This window comes from Pagrus pagrus (assembly GCF_965226575.1).
Source record: "Pagrus pagrus genome assembly, chromosome: 8".
Lineage (NCBI taxonomy): Eukaryota > Metazoa > Chordata > Actinopteri > Spariformes > Sparidae > Pagrus > Pagrus pagrus.
The window spans coordinates 16,243,171-16,263,942 of NC_140192.1; the positions used below are offsets into that span (position 1 = coordinate 16,243,171).

General features: G+C 39.2%; 1 protein-coding gene across 3 annotated transcripts; it reads left to right on the top strand.

Moving 5' to 3' along the window:
- Positions 1 to 4,241: 4,241 nt before the first annotated feature.
- Positions 4,242 to 20,597, top strand: rufy3 (RUN and FYVE domain containing 3). 3 transcript variants are annotated; one of them, XM_084361079.1, is made up of 18 exons: positions 4,242 to 4,779; positions 9,877 to 10,050; positions 10,383 to 10,500; positions 10,760 to 10,861; positions 11,036 to 11,159; positions 12,196 to 12,260; positions 13,108 to 13,173; positions 13,274 to 13,343; positions 13,486 to 13,575; positions 14,077 to 14,160; positions 14,312 to 14,479; positions 15,382 to 15,479; positions 16,619 to 16,738; positions 17,595 to 17,718; positions 17,816 to 17,901; positions 17,993 to 18,020; positions 18,279 to 18,356; positions 18,857 to 20,597. In XM_084361079.1, exons 1-18 carry the CDS (start codon positions 4,518 to 4,520, stop codon positions 19,001 to 19,003), a joined length of 2,004 nt encoding a protein of 667 aa, XP_084217205.1. In that variant the 5' UTR covers positions 4,242 to 4,517; the 3' UTR covers positions 19,004 to 20,597. The 3 variants fall into 3 exon arrangements, with proteins under 3 accessions (XP_084217205.1, XP_084217206.1, XP_084217207.1); XM_084361080.1 differs by lacking the exon at positions 4,242 to 4,779 and adding an exon at positions 6,818 to 7,496; XM_084361081.1 differs by lacking the exons at positions 4,242 to 4,779; positions 16,619 to 16,738; positions 17,595 to 17,718; ... (2 more) ...; positions 18,279 to 18,356; positions 18,857 to 20,597 and adding exons at positions 6,825 to 7,496; positions 15,631 to 16,414.
- The last annotated feature ends 175 nt before the right edge of the window (positions 20,598 to 20,772 follow it).

Consider the following 20,772-nt stretch of genomic DNA (forward strand, 5'->3'; position numbering starts at 1 on the left):
GGCAGTTGAAGTAATTGAGGCTGTATGTCATATCCAAGATAAAACATTTTAGCGAATGACTTCATTTCATGATTTAGTCATGGCTTGAATGCTTTCTTCAGGATAAACAACACTTTTACCTGAACATGCAATTGCAAAAACTAATATATTGCTGTCTTGCGCTTTTACCTTCACTACTTGATTTTTCCACAAGTGGAAACTTGTTCTCAAAACAATGTTTTATGTTTTTATCCATAACACAAAATATTTTCAAGGCTAACATCAGTGCGACATATCTAAGCCAAGTTAGTGTGGGCAGGGATTGTCCCTCATACATGAGAGTATAATGCAAAACAGCTGCTGTTTTACACATTTACAACCCAAAGCATGTCAGCATTTCCATGCTCTCCCCCATGTACTACAAGATTTGCTCGTGGAAAAAAAGGCAGCAGAGTTGAGCGAGACTTGAGAAGTGGATTTGAGAGGCATTTGCATCGGCCCTCCGTAGCTCAAAATATGTTCAATGTCACAAAAGATGCTGGCGTTTTGATCCCCGTTGTCTTACACTCTGTTTTATTTTGTGCCAGCTCATGCCTTTGATGTGAAATTGTTCCAGCAAACATAGCTCCACCTCGCCTTTTCTCTGAAATTCTTCAAGCCACACCATGACATTAAAACTGGGCAAAATCGTGTGAGATCTGTTTTTAGTTGCATAGAAGCTGTTGAGCTTCGTCCAGTGCATCAACACTGGCCTTGTTCACACTTGGTAGAAACATCTGTACTGAGTGATCCAATCACCATTTGCATGAAATTTAGGGCAGAAGACAACATTTAAAAAAAAAAAAAGTATGGTAAACATGTATAGGGAACTTTGTTGCCCATGTAGAGAATCCCCAGACTCCCTTAAAAAATTGTTCAGTTTTGTGAGTTGTTGAGTTTGGAGAAACTTTATAAACTTTGTGAAACACTGTCGACAATATATTCTTGACTTTTTGGGCTTTTTTGTAAATTTGGCAAATGTTATCCATAATATTTCTTTTCGTTTGCAAGACATTTCTTTCTTGGTGTATAAGACATTGTGTCCGTTTGTCCCTGTGTTAATTTGCATATAGGGAGAGGAAGTGAAATCCGTTGAAACGCACTCTAATACCAAGTGTGAACTGACAGACTTAGACCTGTCTACTTGTGATCGAATCACTCAGGACGGATATTAATACACAGCACTGTTGTTTTAAATGTCACTGTTGATTGATGTGCAATGTCTCCCAGTAAACGACGACAATTATTGGAGATACATCTTTGATAAGATTTATATACATCTACAATGACCTTTGACAAAAAATACACAAAATTTAACACTTTCTATATTTTTCCAGAACCTTTAACCACTCAGCTAAGCTATCTCCATGATAACTGAGCAAACTCCATCCGCTGATGAAGACTTTAAGATGCAGTTGAAATCATCTCAATGTTAAACTAATACACATCATCTCGTTAGTCAGACAAAATATGTTGTAAATATGAGTTCTGATATAATTTTTCTATTTGGCACACAAACACCTCAACCTGATTTCAGTAAATAAGGGGTCCTAAAAACAAACTATCGGTAATTAATCCGAATAGGAGGCCAAAAGTCAGGAAAGGTCAAGATGGTATGCAAAAGCAGGACATAAACATATAAGACAAGAAAAGTGCTGTGTTAATGACCACTGAAAGACAACTGAGGCTGAACACAACAGTTTTCAAGAAATCCAAAAATGTCTCTGAAGTGCGGATCTGTAACTGCCTTGAAAACCATTGTGGAACTTGATAGTTAGTACTGTTTAAACTGACTTTATGACAATATAAGGCGATATGCTTTAATGTGCGTTAATGTTCTCATACAGATGTGAGGTTTCAGTGTAAAGTAAGCAGAGGTGGGAATTGTGGAGTCATCAAGTCATCGCCATGCCATGTATTTGTTCTGCTCAGTCACTGAACCAGGTGCATTCACTAATTAGCTCACCTTCCTGGCTGAAGAGCTGTGCTGATTGGACTCAGCTGGTTTAGTGCATGAACAGAACAAATACATGGCATGGAGATGACGACTCCACAATTCCCACCTCTGAAAGTAAGTTATGTGACAGAGGCCTGTGGGGAGAAACAGAAACTCTTCCTCTGAGCCGACTACTGAGCCCAATTTTTACCAAACTTATTTTTCAGGCCAAATATTCCATTGATATTCCAGGAATAATATTTTGAATTCCTATTAATAACATGACCACAATGACAGTGCTAACATGCTGACGTTTAGCAGGTGTTATGTATACCAAGTTCGCCATCTCACATGTTGGCTCGCTGACATGTGCTTCTTAGCACTGAACTCAAATTACAACTGAGGCTGATGGGACTGTCATGGGAATCATTGAACAAATGACATTATTTTACCTGATCATGCAGGAGATAGGACAAAATTGGAGGCCATAGATTTCATTAAAATACATCCAATAGTTCTGGAGACATTTCCTTCAAAACCACACATGTCAGCCTCATGGTGGTGCTAGAGGAAAAGTCAGTGGGTCCCCAAAGTCATTGGGATTCATCTCCTGGGAGCAAAGAATGTCTGTACAAAATGTCATGGCAATCTGTTGGATAGATTTAAAGATATTTTAGTCTGGATTACAGTGATGGACCATTGCCATCCCAGGCTTTTTAGCAAGGCTGTAAATGTAAACAAAAAAAAGATACAATGATGATTGAAATTCTTTTAAACTGTCATGAATGTGTGTTTTTAAAGGGGGGCGCATGAAGCTCCCAGCTGGTGGCATTCCCCACAATCTGTGGACCGACTAACTGAGTCAACATTGAAGTTTTCATGTAATTAATCTGTGACTAAGGAAAGCCACAGAGATCAAAACGGCTGGGTTCTGTCCTCCAGGTGCACTCTTCCCCTCCAGAAACTATGAATAGCCTTTAGGCTATTGCTCTAAAAGATTACATAATGCAGACTGTGTTTTGTAGCAGTTAATGTGGCTCAGTAGAACTGTGTGTAGTGTGATTTACTGGGCTTTAATGAAAAGTCTGGTGTCGTGCTGGTTAACACTCGATACAGTGGGGCCAGTCCTAAGTACAAAACCTTAAACAGTTGTCTTATTCTATGAGAACTAAATAAAGTTACTCTATATAAAAAAACTTCACATTTCAAAAGTTGGTATGGGAAACTGACACCAATGTATTTGCATATTTTCAGATTGTTCTTCAAATTATAAATGTTCAGACTTGTCAGGTGCTGCTATTCAGGATAGAGGACAGAGAGCAGCCTCTGTTAACTCCTGCCATTGGAGTCCATAGCATCAGTCCTGCATCTCCTCCCACTGCCAATTCTGGGTATTACATGTGCAGCAGACTTCCCTCTCTTCATTTGGAGAACACTCACAGAAGAAGAGAAAAATGATATGTTCACAATTGAAAATGACCAACTTTCAACCAAACTGAACCCTGATTTATTACAGTGGTTAGATTGAATTTAATTAATTTATTAGCCGTGGTCAACATAAACTTTGGGTTTGGGCTCAGCTGTAATGCTCCTTCTTTTACATCTCTGCTCCTCATCCCCACACAAATACATTAAACACAAGTTAGTCTTTCTACAAAGAAATTTAATAACACTATTGCCATTATTCCACATTTTTTGTGAACTGTACCCTGAAGATTTACTTTGGTTGTATCCCAAATGTCACAAGTTTCAGCAAAACTCAACAAAACTGCTGCAATGGTTTTTATTAATTCCTCTGCAGCTCAAGCCAATGATACACTGACAAGGATAGCCTATTGGACTGACATATAGGCCTTCCTCAAACTGAATCCAATGCTTTTCCTTAACCCCTATGTTTACTGCACACCTTGTTACAGCTCACACATTCATTTCCAATTCATACTCAACATTTTTGGCAACGTTTGTAACATAATGACACAAAGGTGCACCATATTTTCAGAACAGCTTGTTTATTCAGTTATGGTCAGTTTGTTTTTTCAGTGAGTTTGTTTATTTAGTTTGTTTAGTCAATGAAGATCTTTCTCTTCTGATTAAACTACACAGTGCTCCTTTAACACAGAAACACTAAACAGTTCATCAGAGAGTCTTTAACGCAGAGAGGCACACGAGATCCAGCATATATCGCAATGAATCATGGGAGCATCCGGCGGTGCGGCCTCACTAATGGATCCACCACTAGTGACTCATCTCCCGTCGTGTGCATCGTCTCTGGTCATGTGAGCGGATGGCTGGACCGCTGACACAGCGCGCAAACTCTCGCGAAATTAGCAACAGATTTGACCAAAATGATAATGCATAGCTGTTTCCGGGTCAGGAGGAGGCTGTGGAGGACAGGACGAAAGGCGGAGTGATTACAGGAGCTATTTTGGAGTTAACTGACTGGTCCATCGATTGTTTTGCTAGTCAGGGCGGTGCATGGCCGCAGTAGCTTAACGCACCGAGCTAGCTGCTCGCTGACTGACAGCCCGCTCGCTGGTGGTCACATGAAGTGAATTTGACCAGGATGGCGGAGCGGGATATGCCTCTGGGAGATGTGCCTCTGCAATCATCTTCGGAGCTCTCAGAAAGTTCTGAGAGGCAACAGTCCTCAGATGAAAACGGGCACGTTGATAGTCCCGACGAGACTCTCTCTCCGACCTCAGTGATATACTTCAAGGAGGCTTTAAACTCCTCAAACTTGAGATTTGGGAAGGCTGGGTCGCTGTCACCGACTCCACTCCGACAGTATGACTTCAAGATTGAAAGAATCGATTCAAAGCGCAGAAGTAAGTGCTGACGAACTTTTGAAAAGTCCAAATGGTTATCCAACTAGCTAACATCATCCTCCATAATGACCTAATATACTAAGGACACCCGACTGTACGTGCAGTTAGCGATGCTAGTGTCATTAGTTGGCTAACTTTTAACTCCCCATAAACAAACAGCTTCCTACCTGCCTAAGATTCAAGGTAACTGTCAGTAGCTAACTTAGCTAACGTTAGAAAGATAGTAAATAACATCAACTCTCTTCTCAGTCAATTTTAACCCCAAAATGTCCTTGCGAAAGTAGTGAAAGGACAGCTAAACACCAGCGAAAACAGCTAGCTAATGTCAACAAGGGGTGTAGACTTCATCCTGCTGCCTACTGTATGAGTTCTGGATCACCTGTGTGTGTGTGTGTGTGTGTGTGTATGTGTGTGTGTGTGTCATGTGTTGTTGTGGCAGACTTGGTTAATGGCTTTGCAACACCACTGGTTGCTGTTGTATAAGTTTAACGGTGGATTGGCTATAGCTTTATGTAGATCAGAGATCTCTGTGTCTATGATTTGTCACCCATATTTCACATTAACTGGCAAGCATTTCACACACATATGAAGACTGTAGCCTGGTTAGGTTTCACTTGTGATAAACTCTACATTAAATCACACCAAAGCATTGAACGTCGTCCATGAAATTACAATAAAAAACAACATGTCTGGGATTTGGGTTACGCTGAGGCTGTATGTCCTTAATTAATGAGTCTACTAGTTACTGTACTTGGTTTTGATTGTCTAAGTCATTTTGTCATTTAGGCAATTTTCTTCGCAGCTACTGGAAAAATAAGTCATGTCATTGTTTAATTGGTCACCAAAAACATTAATCACTCCATTGCTTAACCTTCGGTGGGAGATTTGCTGCTTTTCTCTGTTCTACATGATTGTAAATCTGATATATTTGGGTTTTCGGCTGTTGCTTAGGTAAAACTTGCAAATACTGAGTACTGATATAAGAATGAGTAATGTCTACTGAGTAGTCATGGGTCTGATTGTCAACATGTTGATGGGTGTTGCGGCTGGTGTGATCTCATCACATCCTGTGGTTTCAGTTTTTGCATGCTGCTAAGCCCTAATCTATGGTGAACAAAATATACTACAGCGTTGCCAACGTGATATATGACATGATATCAGCTAATGTTGGTCAATATATTGGCTCCACTGATTCGTCTAGCTCTTGAAAATAATCATGATAATGAGAATAATTGTTTGGAGAGAAACAGAAAATATAAGGATAGGATAAGCGGGTGACATGCCAGCAACCAGGGACCTTTCAATGACATTATCAGTGGCCACAGCTCCTGCACTAGTCTATAATAGGTATACATTTCAAGATATCCTTTTGTATTCATCTGTGACAGGACAATAATCATGATTCAGAGCAATAATGAGAGATTCATCAATTAAATTGGCAGATCGGTTAGTGAAAGAAATCATATGCTTAGCCATAATACAACCTTTTCAAATATTTATATTTATATTACATTTAAATATTTATCAAATAGTTTGTAAGCAAAACATGATTGAGCTTAATCATCATAAACTGTATCAAAGTAACGGTATTTGTCTTTCATTTCTGATATTTATAAGAGGTGAAGGTTCAAAGGTTCAAAAGGTTAATTTAATTGTCATTTTATAATACAGGCTTGTACAGTGAAATGTAAGTTGTTGTCCATTTATGCTACACAAGTAAAAAAAATTATTCCAAAATGGAATTAAAACAACACGATAGCCATTCATACCCAGGATCTTTGGCCTTATTACCCTTGTTGCTCGCTGATGTCCTGCTGGAGCCAACTCAATAACTGCACTGTCAGATAACTGGCCTCTGTTTCAGGTCAGGGGAGGCTGTTGATGCTTGAGAGACAGATGAGTCCTCTGCTGCATCATTAGCATTGGTTGGATACTCTGGGGACCCCCTCCTCCCTCCCCCTCTTTTTTTTTTTTTTTTTTTACGCATGCACCATCTGCTCACGTGACAGTGTGTTGCTGTACCCAGCACTACCGTCAGCCATCTTGGTCAACACCCACCCAGTGCATTCACTGCGGTGCACAGGCAGTCCAATCAGAGTGAACCGGTGCTAAGCTGACCGGAGGAGGGCTGTGATTTTCAGCACGGTGCTCTCTTGCATTTTAAATACCCAGTCTGCACAAAAGGGATAACGAGAGGTTCAAGAAGAGGAGGAGGAGGTGGAGGAGGAGAGGCCAGGGCAGTCTCTTCAAGACAGCAGCGTAATTCACTCAGTTGTAACAAGGAGGAGAGGAGGATGCAGGCATAAAGAGGAGGAAAAGCAGCACCCTTTCTAACACCTGCCGCAAGCTGCTGAGGGCCTTCCCCGTCTTGGCCTTTTATCCTCTTTGTTTTGATGCTCTTTTCATCCTCTCTGATTTCCTCTTCTCATTGACTCTGTGATTTTCTGGGGGGGAGCCTTTCACTGGTTCCTGGAACAAAAGCTGCTGCGCCTTTTTTCCCTCGGCGGTGTTGGTTTTGCCTCGCATCAGCTGAGTCATCATGTCTGATCTGATGCCTCAGAGCGAAACCCCGACTCCCACCACCGACAAGATCACCCAGGCCGCACGGGAGACCATCTATCTCTGCAACTTTCGCGTGTCTGTCGACGGCGAGTGGCTTTGCCTTCGCGAGCTCAATGACATCTCCCTTACCCCAGACCCAGAGCCGGCCCATGAAGGTAATGTGACAGATTAGCTCAGCGTCCAAGGAGGTTTGTTTGCACAGTGGGATTTCTGTTAGGGCGTGGTGGTACACAAGGTCCCCAGACGCAACGTGTTTCATCTAGTGAACTGTGGTAATGTGTCCGGTTTGAGCTGTGTCATGATCAATTTCAGGGGAGATGGTTTGATGTCTGAGTGTTACATAGCGGGATGACGCTGCTTGTAAATAAGCAAGGGCTGGGCAACAAAACAAACAGGAAGTGCTGGTTGTTTTGTCGTGGGGATTTATTAGCTTGCAGTAAATCAAATGGACAAGTATTTGAGATAATATTGGTGTCTTTTTTGCTTACTCTTACGAAATATAGCAATCAAATAGGTTTGCACATCCTTAATTTTTTTTACTCTCAATGACAGAACGAGAAAGGATGCGACTGAGACCAGATATTTAAAATTGGCAGTGAACAGGTGACTTGTTTTGAGCAGATTCATGCTGCGGAGTCTGATCTTTAGTCGTATGGTTTTAAATCTGATGAAAATCAGAATATCTGCTGTCCAGCAAGACTTCCCTCTTCCTCATCTTTTGCCACGCCTTCTCTCAGTACAGAGAATGCAGATTGGCAGCTCTGTGACTGTCCTCCGAAAGAGAGGAGGACTAGACTTTTCTCAAGCCAAATGGCAAACTGCAAACACTGCAGCACCTCAAGCTCCAGCTCTTAAAAAGCAATAGACTGCTGACATGATATTACAGAGGACCAGACGGTGACAGAAACATTTGTTTTGTCATGCTACTGTAAGATCAGATGTCTCACAAACAGTCTGTTATGATGCTTGGTATTGCTGTATGGCTGATAATTTTCATTTCAATGCAGTATTAGCATTTGTCTTTTTTCCACCAGTGCAAATGTAACTGTTTAACTTAAACTGTAAGGCCCGAGGCAAGCATTTCAACTCAAATGTAGGTAATATTTAACAATGGCTGGATGATATGGCCTTAAAATAACATTAACATTAATAGGCTCTACCACCATGATATACAATACATCTCAATATTATGAGCTCCCTTCATAAGCACTTCATAAATGCTAGGACGGGCAACAAAACCAATTAACCAAATACCTCAATATTGATGTTTCACCATTATGTAGGGATGACTAATTCTTTTCACATGATACTAAGATTATGAGACTTTTGGTAAATAACTGTCAATAATGTGGATATAATGACGAAGTGGTTAAAGATATCCAAGATCTAAGACGATATATAGGACATTGAACTCTCTCTCCACACAAGTTGGTTCTTGCAATTAAGTTTTTGTGCAGCGGGGGAATTCTTGAATGCTTCTTTATGAGAAGTTGAGTGTCTGAAGTGAGCGTCCTCACTGAAAGGTGAAAACTCACTTCCTGTATTCATCAGTTTCTACAAATGCAGAAACCATAATGAACATGAGTTGTTTTTTTTAACCAGGCTGGCTAGTTGTTGATCTTAGAATAAGTACATGATACCTAATTTTACAACTAATCTTCTAATTTAATTTTTAAATATCTGTAGCGAGTAACACACTATCATTGCTGCACATACTGTGTCTAAGACTGCATGCAAACATATATTTGATTTGATCAGAATGAAATGTTAAGTCATGTTGTTGCTTTCTGTCTATAAAGATAATTAAAGAGAATAGAAGATTGAATCTCTCTCATTAACCAGCGATCCTCGTTTATCTCAGTATGTTTGAAGGAAGCTTCTGTTTTAAAATCATAGATTTTAAAATGATAAATCTGATGCAGATTTACACCATTTTAGCAATAACATACAACATCTCTGTGTTAAATACCCTCTGGTTTCAGTTGTTATGGGTTGAAAGTCAAGAGTGTGATGCTCTTTAACTAAAGTCCATGCAAATACAAACTACAGACCAAATGTATAATTGTATTAATAATGTAAACAAGTAGCATAACCCTGTAAAACTCCTCCACTAAAAGCCACTCAGTGTCTCCGTTATCTACTCACATAAATAATGGATGAGGCAAAGATGTATAGATGGATCATACCATTTTTAGGTTATTCTCTTTCAAAGCTATACATATTTTTAGGTTTATATTAAACATGTATTATAGGTCATTTTTGGGTTTCAAAACAATTTTTATAATGAAACGTAATTTTTGTTCTTCTTCTTAACAGTTGGGTTTGTCATCTTCTTAAAACTAAAATATATCCTTATGAAAACTGTTACTTCCTGGAAAAAATCTTGTAGTGTTAAAAGAAATGCAGAACTGACTAAAGTGTGTTTTTCTTCCTCTGACTCTCAATAAATTTAGCTCCTGAGTCATTCTGTTGTTAGACCATAGTTTGTGTCATTACACATTTTCAGGACCTTTTCCTGTCTTTTTTCACTTTTAGATCCCAAGGATCCCATCGCAATCGAAAGGCTTAACCTGATGAACATGGCCAAACTGAGCATCAAGGGCCTGATCGAGTCTGCCCTCAACCTGGGACGCACACTTGACTCTGACTATGCACCTCTCCAGCAGTTCTTTGTCGTGATGGAGCACTGTCTGAAGCATGGGTTGAAAAGTATGTAAAACACACTTCACACTGTCCTTCTGTTCAATACTGCACACTGGTGGATCTTAAGAGCCTGTAAAGTTTAAAAAATGGAAATTTGGGATCTTGACTGCTTCGGTAATCACAAACAAAAATGTCCTGTATGAACGTTTTTGTATGATCCCAAAATAACTAAATTGACAATTTACAAAAAAGATAATAATGCTGATTAAATGTTCTGCATTTGCGTGTACTTCTGTTAAAAGATTATTCCTCGTTTGTTTCTGGGGCTCATTATTGTATGATGACTTGGTGACCCAAATTCCTCCAAATGAACCAACTCAACTTCTGTCATTCATCAGCCAAGAAGACCTTCCTGGGGCAGAACAAGTCATTCTGGGGGGCGTTGGAGCTCGTCGAGAAGCTGACGCCAGAGGCAGGAGAGATCACTGCCAGTGTAAAAGATCTGCCCGGCCTCAAGTGAGTCTGTTGTATGGATTCGCTAAAGAAGGCACACAGAGATTTCTCCCTGTCATAAATTAAGATTTTGTTGATTTTATCAGCATGCTTAACAAAATTTGTGCACAAAGCAATCCCATGAAAGATTTAAGAGCAATGGAGTTAATTCTTTTGGCTGAAGCACCTTTGCCAGTTTTAAAGATTGTAAGAAGTTGTTTTTTTATGTGTTGTGTTAGGTTTCAAGTGTATTTATATGCAAATCTCCTGTGTTTGATTACAGAACTCCTCTAGGAAGAGGGCGTGCCTGGTTAAGACTGGCCTTGATGCAGAAGAAACTCTCTGACTACATGAAGACCATCATCAACAGAAAGGACCTGCTCAGGTTTGTTTGTATCATACTTGTTGAGGCCCACTGGCATCAAGAATAGCATTTGTTATACTTACATTTTGATTTCTTTTTTCCCCCTAGACCTGGACATAATGCACATTTAAAAATTGCTTGAATAAAAGCAGTTTTCTGGTGAGTGACAGTATTTCTATCACTTGTTCTGTGCAGTGAATTCTATGAGCCAAACGCGTTGATGATGGAAGAAGAGGGAGCCGTCATCGCTGGGCTGCTCGTTGGACTAAATGTCATCGATGCCAATCTGTGTATGAAGGGAGAGGACTTGGACTCTCAGGTAATTCTGCTTTCACCCTTACCTTGACCACAATTCCAAAATCAAATTAACCAGCGCTGCACAATTAATTGAAATATTATCAAAATTGCAAAATGGGCAAGACAGTGTGTGTGATAGAGCAGCATTGTAATGAAGTTCACTCGTGCTGTCCCGGCCTACAAATCTTGTTCTCCAGATATAAGAAAACGTGTGTTTGGTACAGACCCCAAAAATGTCACATCACTAGTTACTTCAGTGAAAATAAAAAATGTTATCATTCCCACTAATCATGAATCCTATCTCAACTGTAATATACAGGAAGGGAAGGAGGAAAATTCAACATTTTGGCTTCTAAAGTTGCAACCATTTTTCTGAAATAACCTGAAAATACAGCAGGATCTGTGTGTACGCAGATATGCTGGAAATATATATATGTCCGCAGCAGTGTACAGGAGTTATCACTTTAATTCAAGTTGTTTTGACTTTCATATTTCATTTTTTCTTTAAGAATAAGAAACCAAATTGATGTGGTATGTTAGCCCTGAATTTATAGTATCGAACCTGTGTGCCATTAATCCATCTTCAAATACTGTAGATTAAATTGCTCTACAGTGCAGTTCTAAAAACAAGCAATCAGTTGTTGTTGCACCCTTAGCATTTTTCCTGTAGTAATTCCTTAAAATCAGTAGATTTCCATGACCACTCAGGAATCACTGCCTCATGCTGTTTTAGCAGCAGTTAATTTGGGGACGAAGCCAGAATGACGTGCAGGATTGGCAGGTTGCCAGTTTGTCACCGGCTCAGTAAACAAGTGTCATTCCAAGTACAAGGAAGTGAAACCTCTCCAGTTATAAGCCTCTTGTAAAGTGGAGGTTGTTCTGACTGATAACCTGAATGCAGCTAAGACTTCTATTACAAAGTGAACACATTTGTAAGGATCTTCCAGAGGAAGCATGTAGGAATGTTATTTGCATTTTTCTTTTCCTCTTGACATGAGAGCTGCAGTGTGGTTTCAGCTGTCATTGATTTTCTATTTCTTGTTCAATTACTTCTGCAGGTCGGGGTGATTGATTTTTCAATGTATCTCAAAGATGGAGGACACAGTAGTAAGAGTGCAGAGGGGTGAGTGCAGCTTTCTCGTCTTTAACAAACGGTGATTGTTCAGTCCATTTTAGTCTCTCAAACTACTTAACAGTGAAGTCAAGAGTGTGGGTGTGGAGGAGGGTTGGTTATGGGTTTTTTTTATTGGTTTCATCCTTATCTTTTTATTTAATGGATTTAGTTGTTTAGCTATGATTTCTAAGACGTTATATTAGCTTTTAGCTGTGATCTTTGTAGGTAACATCTGATAGACTGGCCATCATGTTAGATGTTTGTCCGCTCATTTGTGTCAATGATTTGGAAGCTTCTTATTGAATGTTAAGAAGCAGACATGAGAGATTAATGTTGACTAAAGGCAAAATGTGCAAGTTGTTTGTTTACTTTTCTATATTTTTGTGAGGGAGAAATTATTGAAGAAATAGGAATATTGATAAGAAACATTAGTTACATCAGGGCAGTTTACTGTCCGGCCGAGTAATCGTTACAACTTTACTGAGACAAGATGATATTAGCAAAAGTTTAAATACAGAAAATGATTTGAGGTTTCACCTGCTGAACCGCTTCATGCACCTTCACCATCTGCTGTGTCCTTTAGTTTGAAATATGTACTGACTTTTCAGTGTAAAAATAGTTTTGTCACTGCTATTCCAGCTGACTGGAAAAGGCAACCTAGCTTAGTAAGATACTAAAAATAAATATGAAACATTGTCCTCATTATGAAAGTGACAGAAAATATGACACTCTCTTCACTTGGCTGCAGTCTGTGAAGTTGGCTAACATCTAACGTCATGATTTATCTTTTATATGTTACTATGTCTTCCATCTGTCTATCATCTCATTCCTCTCCCCTCTCTCTCTGCTCCTTCAGCGACGGTCAGATCACAGCAATTCTCGATCAGAAGAATTACGTGGAGGAGCTAAACAGACATTTAAGGTTATACACAGTGAACTTCTGTCTCTTCTGTTCACTCTCATCACCTTGTATAGCAGCTTGTTGAGCTGGAAACTCATATGATGTTTCTGTCTATTTACAGCGCATCAGTAAATAACCTCCAGGCCAAGGTGGACGCTCTGGAAAAGTCCAACACAAAGCTAACAGAAGAGGTGCGAGGCGTTCAGAGCTGAACTTCAAAGAGAGCATTTCAATTCCACACAAATACTTTTCGTTAAAAATGTTGTCAGCCTTTTCTGCTTCACTGCACAGATGCTTGTATTCAGAACTGTTCGCTGACATTTGTCCCCACAGCTCGCAGTGGCAAATAACAGGATCATCACCTTACAAGAAGACGTGGAGAGAGTAAAGGAGGAGAGCTCATATCAGCTGGAGTCCAGGAAGGTGAACATCATTAATTAAATTTGAAAAGCAGTCCACTGGCCTAGCATTGCACTCCTATGACACTGGTAAACTCATTGTGGACAGTTTAAAAACAAATGATCATAATCGATACAGCAGGACCAGAAATATTTCTTTCTTTTTCCTTTTCAAAACCTGCTGCCTACATTACCCACAATGCTACATAGTCACTGTGACATCACTGGAGGCAATCTATCAGATTACATGCAGCGTCCTCTGGAGCCACAAAAAGCTTTTTCTCTGGTGGTGGCAGACCTATAATAAGCCCATTTAGTAATTTCATTAGCTCCGAAAGAAATGATTGGACAGCTTACAGGCCTGTCAACCTCAATACTGTAGCATCCTGCCTGTGCACTCATTGTGCAGACTTAAGTAATAAAGCCACGAAAATGCCAAAAGAACATTAAAAAACTTGTACAATATGCATTTGCAATGTTTCTTTTTGCGTGTTACTGTTTTTTTAACTTTATTTTCCTTTTTCAGGCATTAAGAAGCGACTCGGCACCAAACGGACAAGCACTGGGTGAAACACGCAAGCAGCTCAAAGAGGAAACTTTGCTCCGATTGGTGCGTTTTGGGCTCCCAACAGTGCTTTTCTACTCCTCTGTTTAGATGTTTATACTGTCAGTGAATTCTAAGAGCCCCTTTATTTAAGGTCAGCGTTCTCCTGGTTGTGAAGTGTGCATCTGAAGTAAAAAAAAAATTGATGTCTGCGCAGGATGTGGAGAAGGAGCTGGAGGTGCAGATCGGGATGAAGCAGGAGATGGAGCTGTCCATGAAGATGCTGGAGAAAGACATCTGTGAGAAGCAGGATGCTCTGGTGGAGCTCAGACAGCAGCTGGACGACATGCGTGCCATCAACCAACAACTCAGCCACAAGTCACAGGTGAGGCTGCATTTCTGCACTTTAATTGTTGTACTACTTTACAATATTACTTTTTCTTGAAATGAAATGACTTTTTACTCAAAACATTACAACTTCCCTCTTGAAATCTAGATTTATTTTTACATTAGGGCCCTAAAATACCCTGTAGTGTTTTTTAATAGAGCTAATGGTGCTGCTCATCTGCTATTTATCCAGAAACCAAAAGTGCATTGATTTAAGCTGCTGATTGTGCTTTCAGTTTTCTCAACACTGAAGTCTTTAGCTTTGAAGCCATTAGCGTTTCATGTGACATAATTTGAAGCTCTCTTTTTGGATGACTGCACCTTGGGAGTTGTAGTTAACTTCCCCCTAAAATGTTTATGTGCACAGACTTGTTCTGTCGACTTCTATTGATGAACCAGATGTTATCTTTTTTTTGTTTTTAATTTTAATAAATATATTTTATAGGCATTTCAGGAATTCATACACCATCACATGAACACGTGAATACATTAAAAAATACAAAAACAAACAAAAAAAACCATCCACGTTCCAACCCACCACCCACCTCTTCCCTCCCGTAGACTTTTTGAGCTCTCTGTCGTCGGAGAAAAGTGATAATAACCAGAACACAAAACAGTTCGTATTAATAAAGTGGGAAGCAAAATAAAGAGTAAATAAACAAATAAAAAAAAGAAGACGACAGATGTTTTCTTACACACTTTTACACTGATGATTTACCAAAAGTGTTTTATGATGAAAACTGTCAGTCATCTAGTCTGTAGGGCAAAAAAGAACAGAACTTTTCCGTGCTGGAACCAGCGGCACCTCCCAACTAAAACTAAGAACTTCCATTTTAGTCTTTTAACAAGCTTGTATGGAGTTATTGTTTCCAGTTTACTAACATGGCTCATCCTCCTCAGTGCGCAGATTCAAGCTCTAAACAGAAGAGTGAAGCCATCACTCGCCTGGAGGAGAAAATCAACCAGATGACAGGGACCGTAAAACAGATGGAGACCAGGTGAGGACAGTTCTCCATAGCCTAGTTATCTACATAATTATTACAATAGATGGTTTTCTTCACAGAAGTCTCTAATGTCCTGTTTTTCTCTTTCCACTTTCATTGTCATTATTTCTCATGATCATGATTTTTTTTGAAACCATTTAATCAGTGAGAAACATTTGGTGAAGCAGGCCAGAAACCTGAACTCAGCAGCAGGGAAGCTGCTGCAGCTGCAGCAGTAGCTCCCCGCTTTCATAAATCTGAATACAAACATACAACCCTGCCTAATATAGAAACAACCAAACTAGGATGTTATCTTTTCTGTACGATGCTCCTTTGTTGTTGAAAATAAAACCATTTTCCCACAACCTCCTGCAGTGGCTCTCCAGCATCAGCTTTGAGTAGTGTGGACTGAATCCACCTTTTTAGCAGCCCTTAATCCTTGTGTTCTCTGACAGATGTGTTTGCCACATCAGATTTATACTTAAGTTTGGTAGGCATTTCTTACAAATACTCCATTAATGCTTTCTGGCAAAGGTAAGACAAGTAGACAACAGGGCGTCTGGAAGTCCAGTGGACAGTTTTAAGATTTGATGGACTGATGATTGATGTACTAATGGATACGTCTGGATATTTGGGAGGTCGATGACTTGCTGTAATGTTATTCCAAAGAATTCGACCACTACCAGAGACTGTGCTGCTTGAATATTTTCAACCAACAGAGAATGACAGAGTAAGAAAAGTAAGAAAAGAGAATCTGAACTGATGTTTAGGGACTGATATCGAATGTTGTCATTTGGTGATCCACATTCAAGTGTTGAAGGCCAGGACAGGAGCAAGATAAAGCGAGAAGAAAAGGGCAAAATTAATTTATTAATTTTGAATTGTATGTGAACATAACATTGGTGTAAACTGTAGTAATCATTAGGCTAATAAAACATGAAACAAACACAGCCTGCTTCATCTTTTTTGGCTAAAGTTTCCCGTTGTCCTCGTTGGGTTTCAGTCCCCGGACACTCAATCTTTTTGACTTTTTTGTTTGACTTTTTAATTATGATTTAAGATTTATTTGACATCTCTTTCCAACCATGTTTCTTTTTCGTCAAGTTTTCATTTTACCATAAGTTTATGTGAAACCCTAAACCTCCCCACACCAGATGGAAACAGGCCGAGAGAGAGAGGGATCTCGCGTTGGAGGCCAACCGGCTCTTCAAGCAGGACTTTGGAGACAAAATCGAGAGTCTGCAGGTGGAAGTGGAGCAGCTGAGGAAGCAAAGGTGAAGTCTGACTCAATGGAATTGAATGGCAAATTACATGCAGCTTCCTCTGGAGACACAAAAGGCTTTATACAACTTTTTTCACATATGCAGTAGTATTCCTCAAGACCTGTAAACACACTTAACTGTGCAAAATTAGTGCAGTTACCCATTAACATGACCCAAATCTAACCCTAACCCCAACCAGTCAACTCTGCCAAGCTGAACCCTAACCTGGTCAAAGACTTTGACACAAGGCCAGCAACAAATTGTATCATGGTCTGTTAAGACTTTATTCATTGCAGAAAATATTTGTAAACAGAAAAAAAAAGGCGAGACTGTTTTTAATGATTTTAAAATGGAGTGAACTGTGGCTCTGTTTATTATTCCATTACTTCGCTGTTGTATGGCTAAAATGTGCAACATCGAAGCGGTTAGCATCTCCATGAAAAGCAGCAACATGAGGATTGTTTGGTAGTGTAGAGCTTCCCCAGGAATAAAACCTTTTGTTTTTTTAATGAACCTTTGGGCTTCCATAATCAGCCTGTAATCATCATATCACACTCTTAACAGCATACTCCCTTTAGTGTCTGTGTTATGTTTACTTTGTGGAGCCTGATGTTCTTCAGTTAGTCTTCCTGTTTGTTTCCAACATTAGATCCCCATGTCACACATGTTAAGTGCATCTTAAGGGGCGCTAACATTATAATTTTGTTTGTTTATGGAAATTACAAACCCTTTGAATCATTTTAAAATGCATTGTAGTTCCACAGGAGATCAGATCACTCGAATTGTGCATGTCTTCCTTTTCTTATTTGATTATTATGAATGTTTACGGTTAGTTTACATTATTGTTCACTATGTTGTTTTGTTTCAGGTCTAATCTGGAGCTGGAGCTGAGAAAAGAGCGAGAGGGAAGGGGTGAGCATCATTTCGATGCTGCCTCCAGACATCCCAGCACTCCCCGGAGGGAGAGGAGACACCAAGAGAACACACCAAAAGTAAACGTGTGATCATAAATTGTGCAAAGTGTAAAGATTAGTCTTGCTACAGCTGTCTTCTTTGTCCTGACAGAATATGTGTGTGTTTGATCAACAGTGTCCCCCAGAATCCCCATCAGCCAAAAGAGAGAATCACCAGTTAGACACAGGAGCAGAGGACAAAACAAGTCTGAGCTCCAGCTTGTAAGCAGTTTTGAGACATACAGCTTTTACAACAGATAGAGGAAAATATTAAATCTATTTATTTAATGATTTATTTGTCTCTCCCTTTAAGGTCCTTGTCACACCATGAGGATGAACAGGTGAGGTCTCAGATACACTAATAAATGTTTAATTATCTTACCATAGATCTGTTTAAGATGTGGTTTTAGTTCAGTTATAAAACAGAGGACTCAAAACTGCTCACAGTCATTGTTATCATTAATGTAGTTTGGATTGCGACGATGCAAACAAGAAATTAAGTAATAGCTAAAATGGTCAACTGATATTGTTGTGCTAGTATCATGAAAAATCCTACAATGGATAAAATTAACATTAATCATTAAATCTGTTTTCTGCAGGACGAGTCATTCGTGGAGATCAGTCAGCCCTCCGTCTGTACGATGTGTGAAGAGGACGACTCCCTCCTGAAGACAAAGGTGCGAGGACGGGACATCATTCTGATCATCCATTAAAACTTAAAAATATGTACTGCTACTATGAGATAGTGTTCACAAAAGCTGATGCTCAAGTCTTCATGTTAAAGCTCCAGTATGTAGCGTTTAGTGGCATCTAGCGGTGTGATTGCAGGCTGCAACCAACTGCACACCCCTCGTCTCACCCTCACATGGTGGTGCAACATGGCTACAGAGGACCGGCTCCCTCTGTTAATATAAAAGACTCATTGTAATTCAATGAAAACAAAATGGTTCTTAGTTCAGGCGATTACACAAGAATGAAAACATATTTTTGATTTGATTTGATTACACTGCCAGTAGATTCTCCTAAATCCTACACACTGGACCTTTAATGCATAGAGATGATTTTATAGGAAATAAATTGGATTTTTCAACAATTTATAACATCTTTTCAAGTGAGGCTAGGGTGTCACATTAGATCACGCTCTAATATAATTATAATTCTGTTTTTCTCTCTCTAGAAACAGTGTAAGAACTGCAGTGGGGTTTTCTGTGAGAGCTGTGTGTCCAACGAGCTGCCTTTGCCTTCCTCCATTCTCCCAGAGACTGTGTGCACCGCCTGCTTCTCTCTGTTACTCCAGCAGTACGCTTCAACGACACCAACATGAAACAACTCAGCAAGTTACTGCAAGACACGATGATCAGACAGACACATGGAAACCAGAAGCATTGATTCGTAAAAGCGGCACTGCAAAAATGCACTTTCTGACTTCTTGACTCAAGAAGTTGAATGAGGAAAGATCTGATGAAGTCCTGCGGGTTCTGAACTTGCAATATTTTAGTTACTTTAAATGAGTGATTTCCAATTTTGTGAAATGGGGAGCTGTTTGGATGCAGGTTTTAATTTTCCAAATACAAGTGAAGCCAGATTTTCTTTTCCTTTGTGTTGAGCTGCTGTGGTATTTGTTTTTAATGAAAACCTGCACTCAAAAGGCTGGAAATGGCACCCGGTTGGAGATTATTGATTATAAAAGAGACAACTTGAATCATCTCATGCACATATAAATCTTACTTTTCACAATGTCCACTAAGTGGATTATTGATTAAATGGTCAACTGACAGTATTTTAACCTCAGTTTTAAAAGTTGAAAAATGGAAAACTGGACTTTTTTTCACGACTCTGTGATTTTAGCCACATCGTAAGACAGAAGTTAATCATATACAGATCAATGTGTGATGTATAAAGTGACGGATGAAACTTTACATCATATCACTCAGATGAAGCATGAAATTTGACTCTTTTGTCCTCAACGTGGCATCTCATTCAGGGTATTACTGTTAAAATCAAATATCACACTTTCGACCAAATACTTCACTATACCATGATATTAAACATGTGGCAGTTATTTAGGAAACACTGCGGTCAAAAGCTTTTTATAAAAATTGTTCAAAGAAGTCTTAAATTCACATACATTAGTGATACACTCAGTCGAAAGTAGTTAAGAAAATTGTAAAACTGTGATTCAGAATTCAATACCAGGAAAAGAGAAATACAAGTTTATGATAACCAAAATCCTAGACTGCTAGATTTGATCTAGTATATCAAATATGGATATTGATGGACACACATCGTAGAAGAGAGTTGATCTGCTGTTCTTCACGTGAAAGGAATGGTTCGACATTTTGGTTAGTTTGCTTATTCTATTTCTTGTGGAGAGTTAGATGAGAGGAGAAGTTTATGCTAGGCTTAGTAGCTGTAGCTTCATATTTACCATACAGGCATAACCATATCTCTCAAAATGTCAGGCTGTTCCTTTAAGTTTACACAATTTAATATTCTGGGTATAATGTTTCTATACTGCTGCTGCTGTGTTCTGTATTATTTAGAAGTGGCATTAACCAAATGGCTTTTAATCATCTCCCATCACATCAGAGTCTGGTTTATCTCTCAGCGCGTTAGTTAAATCATAAAAGCCAACGTTCAGACATTTAGACTGTAGTCGTTTCTCTGGATAATTTAACTGCTTTTCTGGGCATCGTAACATATTAAAGCATTTTTAAATGCATGGCTCTCTGGCTTGAAGTGGGCATATCACCCAGTGCATCTTTATAACAGCTACTTTTATGTTTTGTAGATTTATATGAAGAGCTATTAGGAGCACAGTGCAGCCAGTTAAACATTTAGTCGTTCTTGTTGAAGCTAATTAACACATGAAATGGAAATGCTTCTTAGATCAACAATAAACTTTTATTAAATTTTAATGTTGTGTGACTTGATTATTTAACCTGTACTTCACCTCACTGATGAGTCGGGAGCATAAAGAGGTCAGTCCTTATGCTTTAATTTCAGATAATCCACCTTGGTAAGTAAAAACTAAAAGCTTGTTTAGGAACATTATGTAACTATTTCACCTTAAAATAACAGCTTCAAAATCAT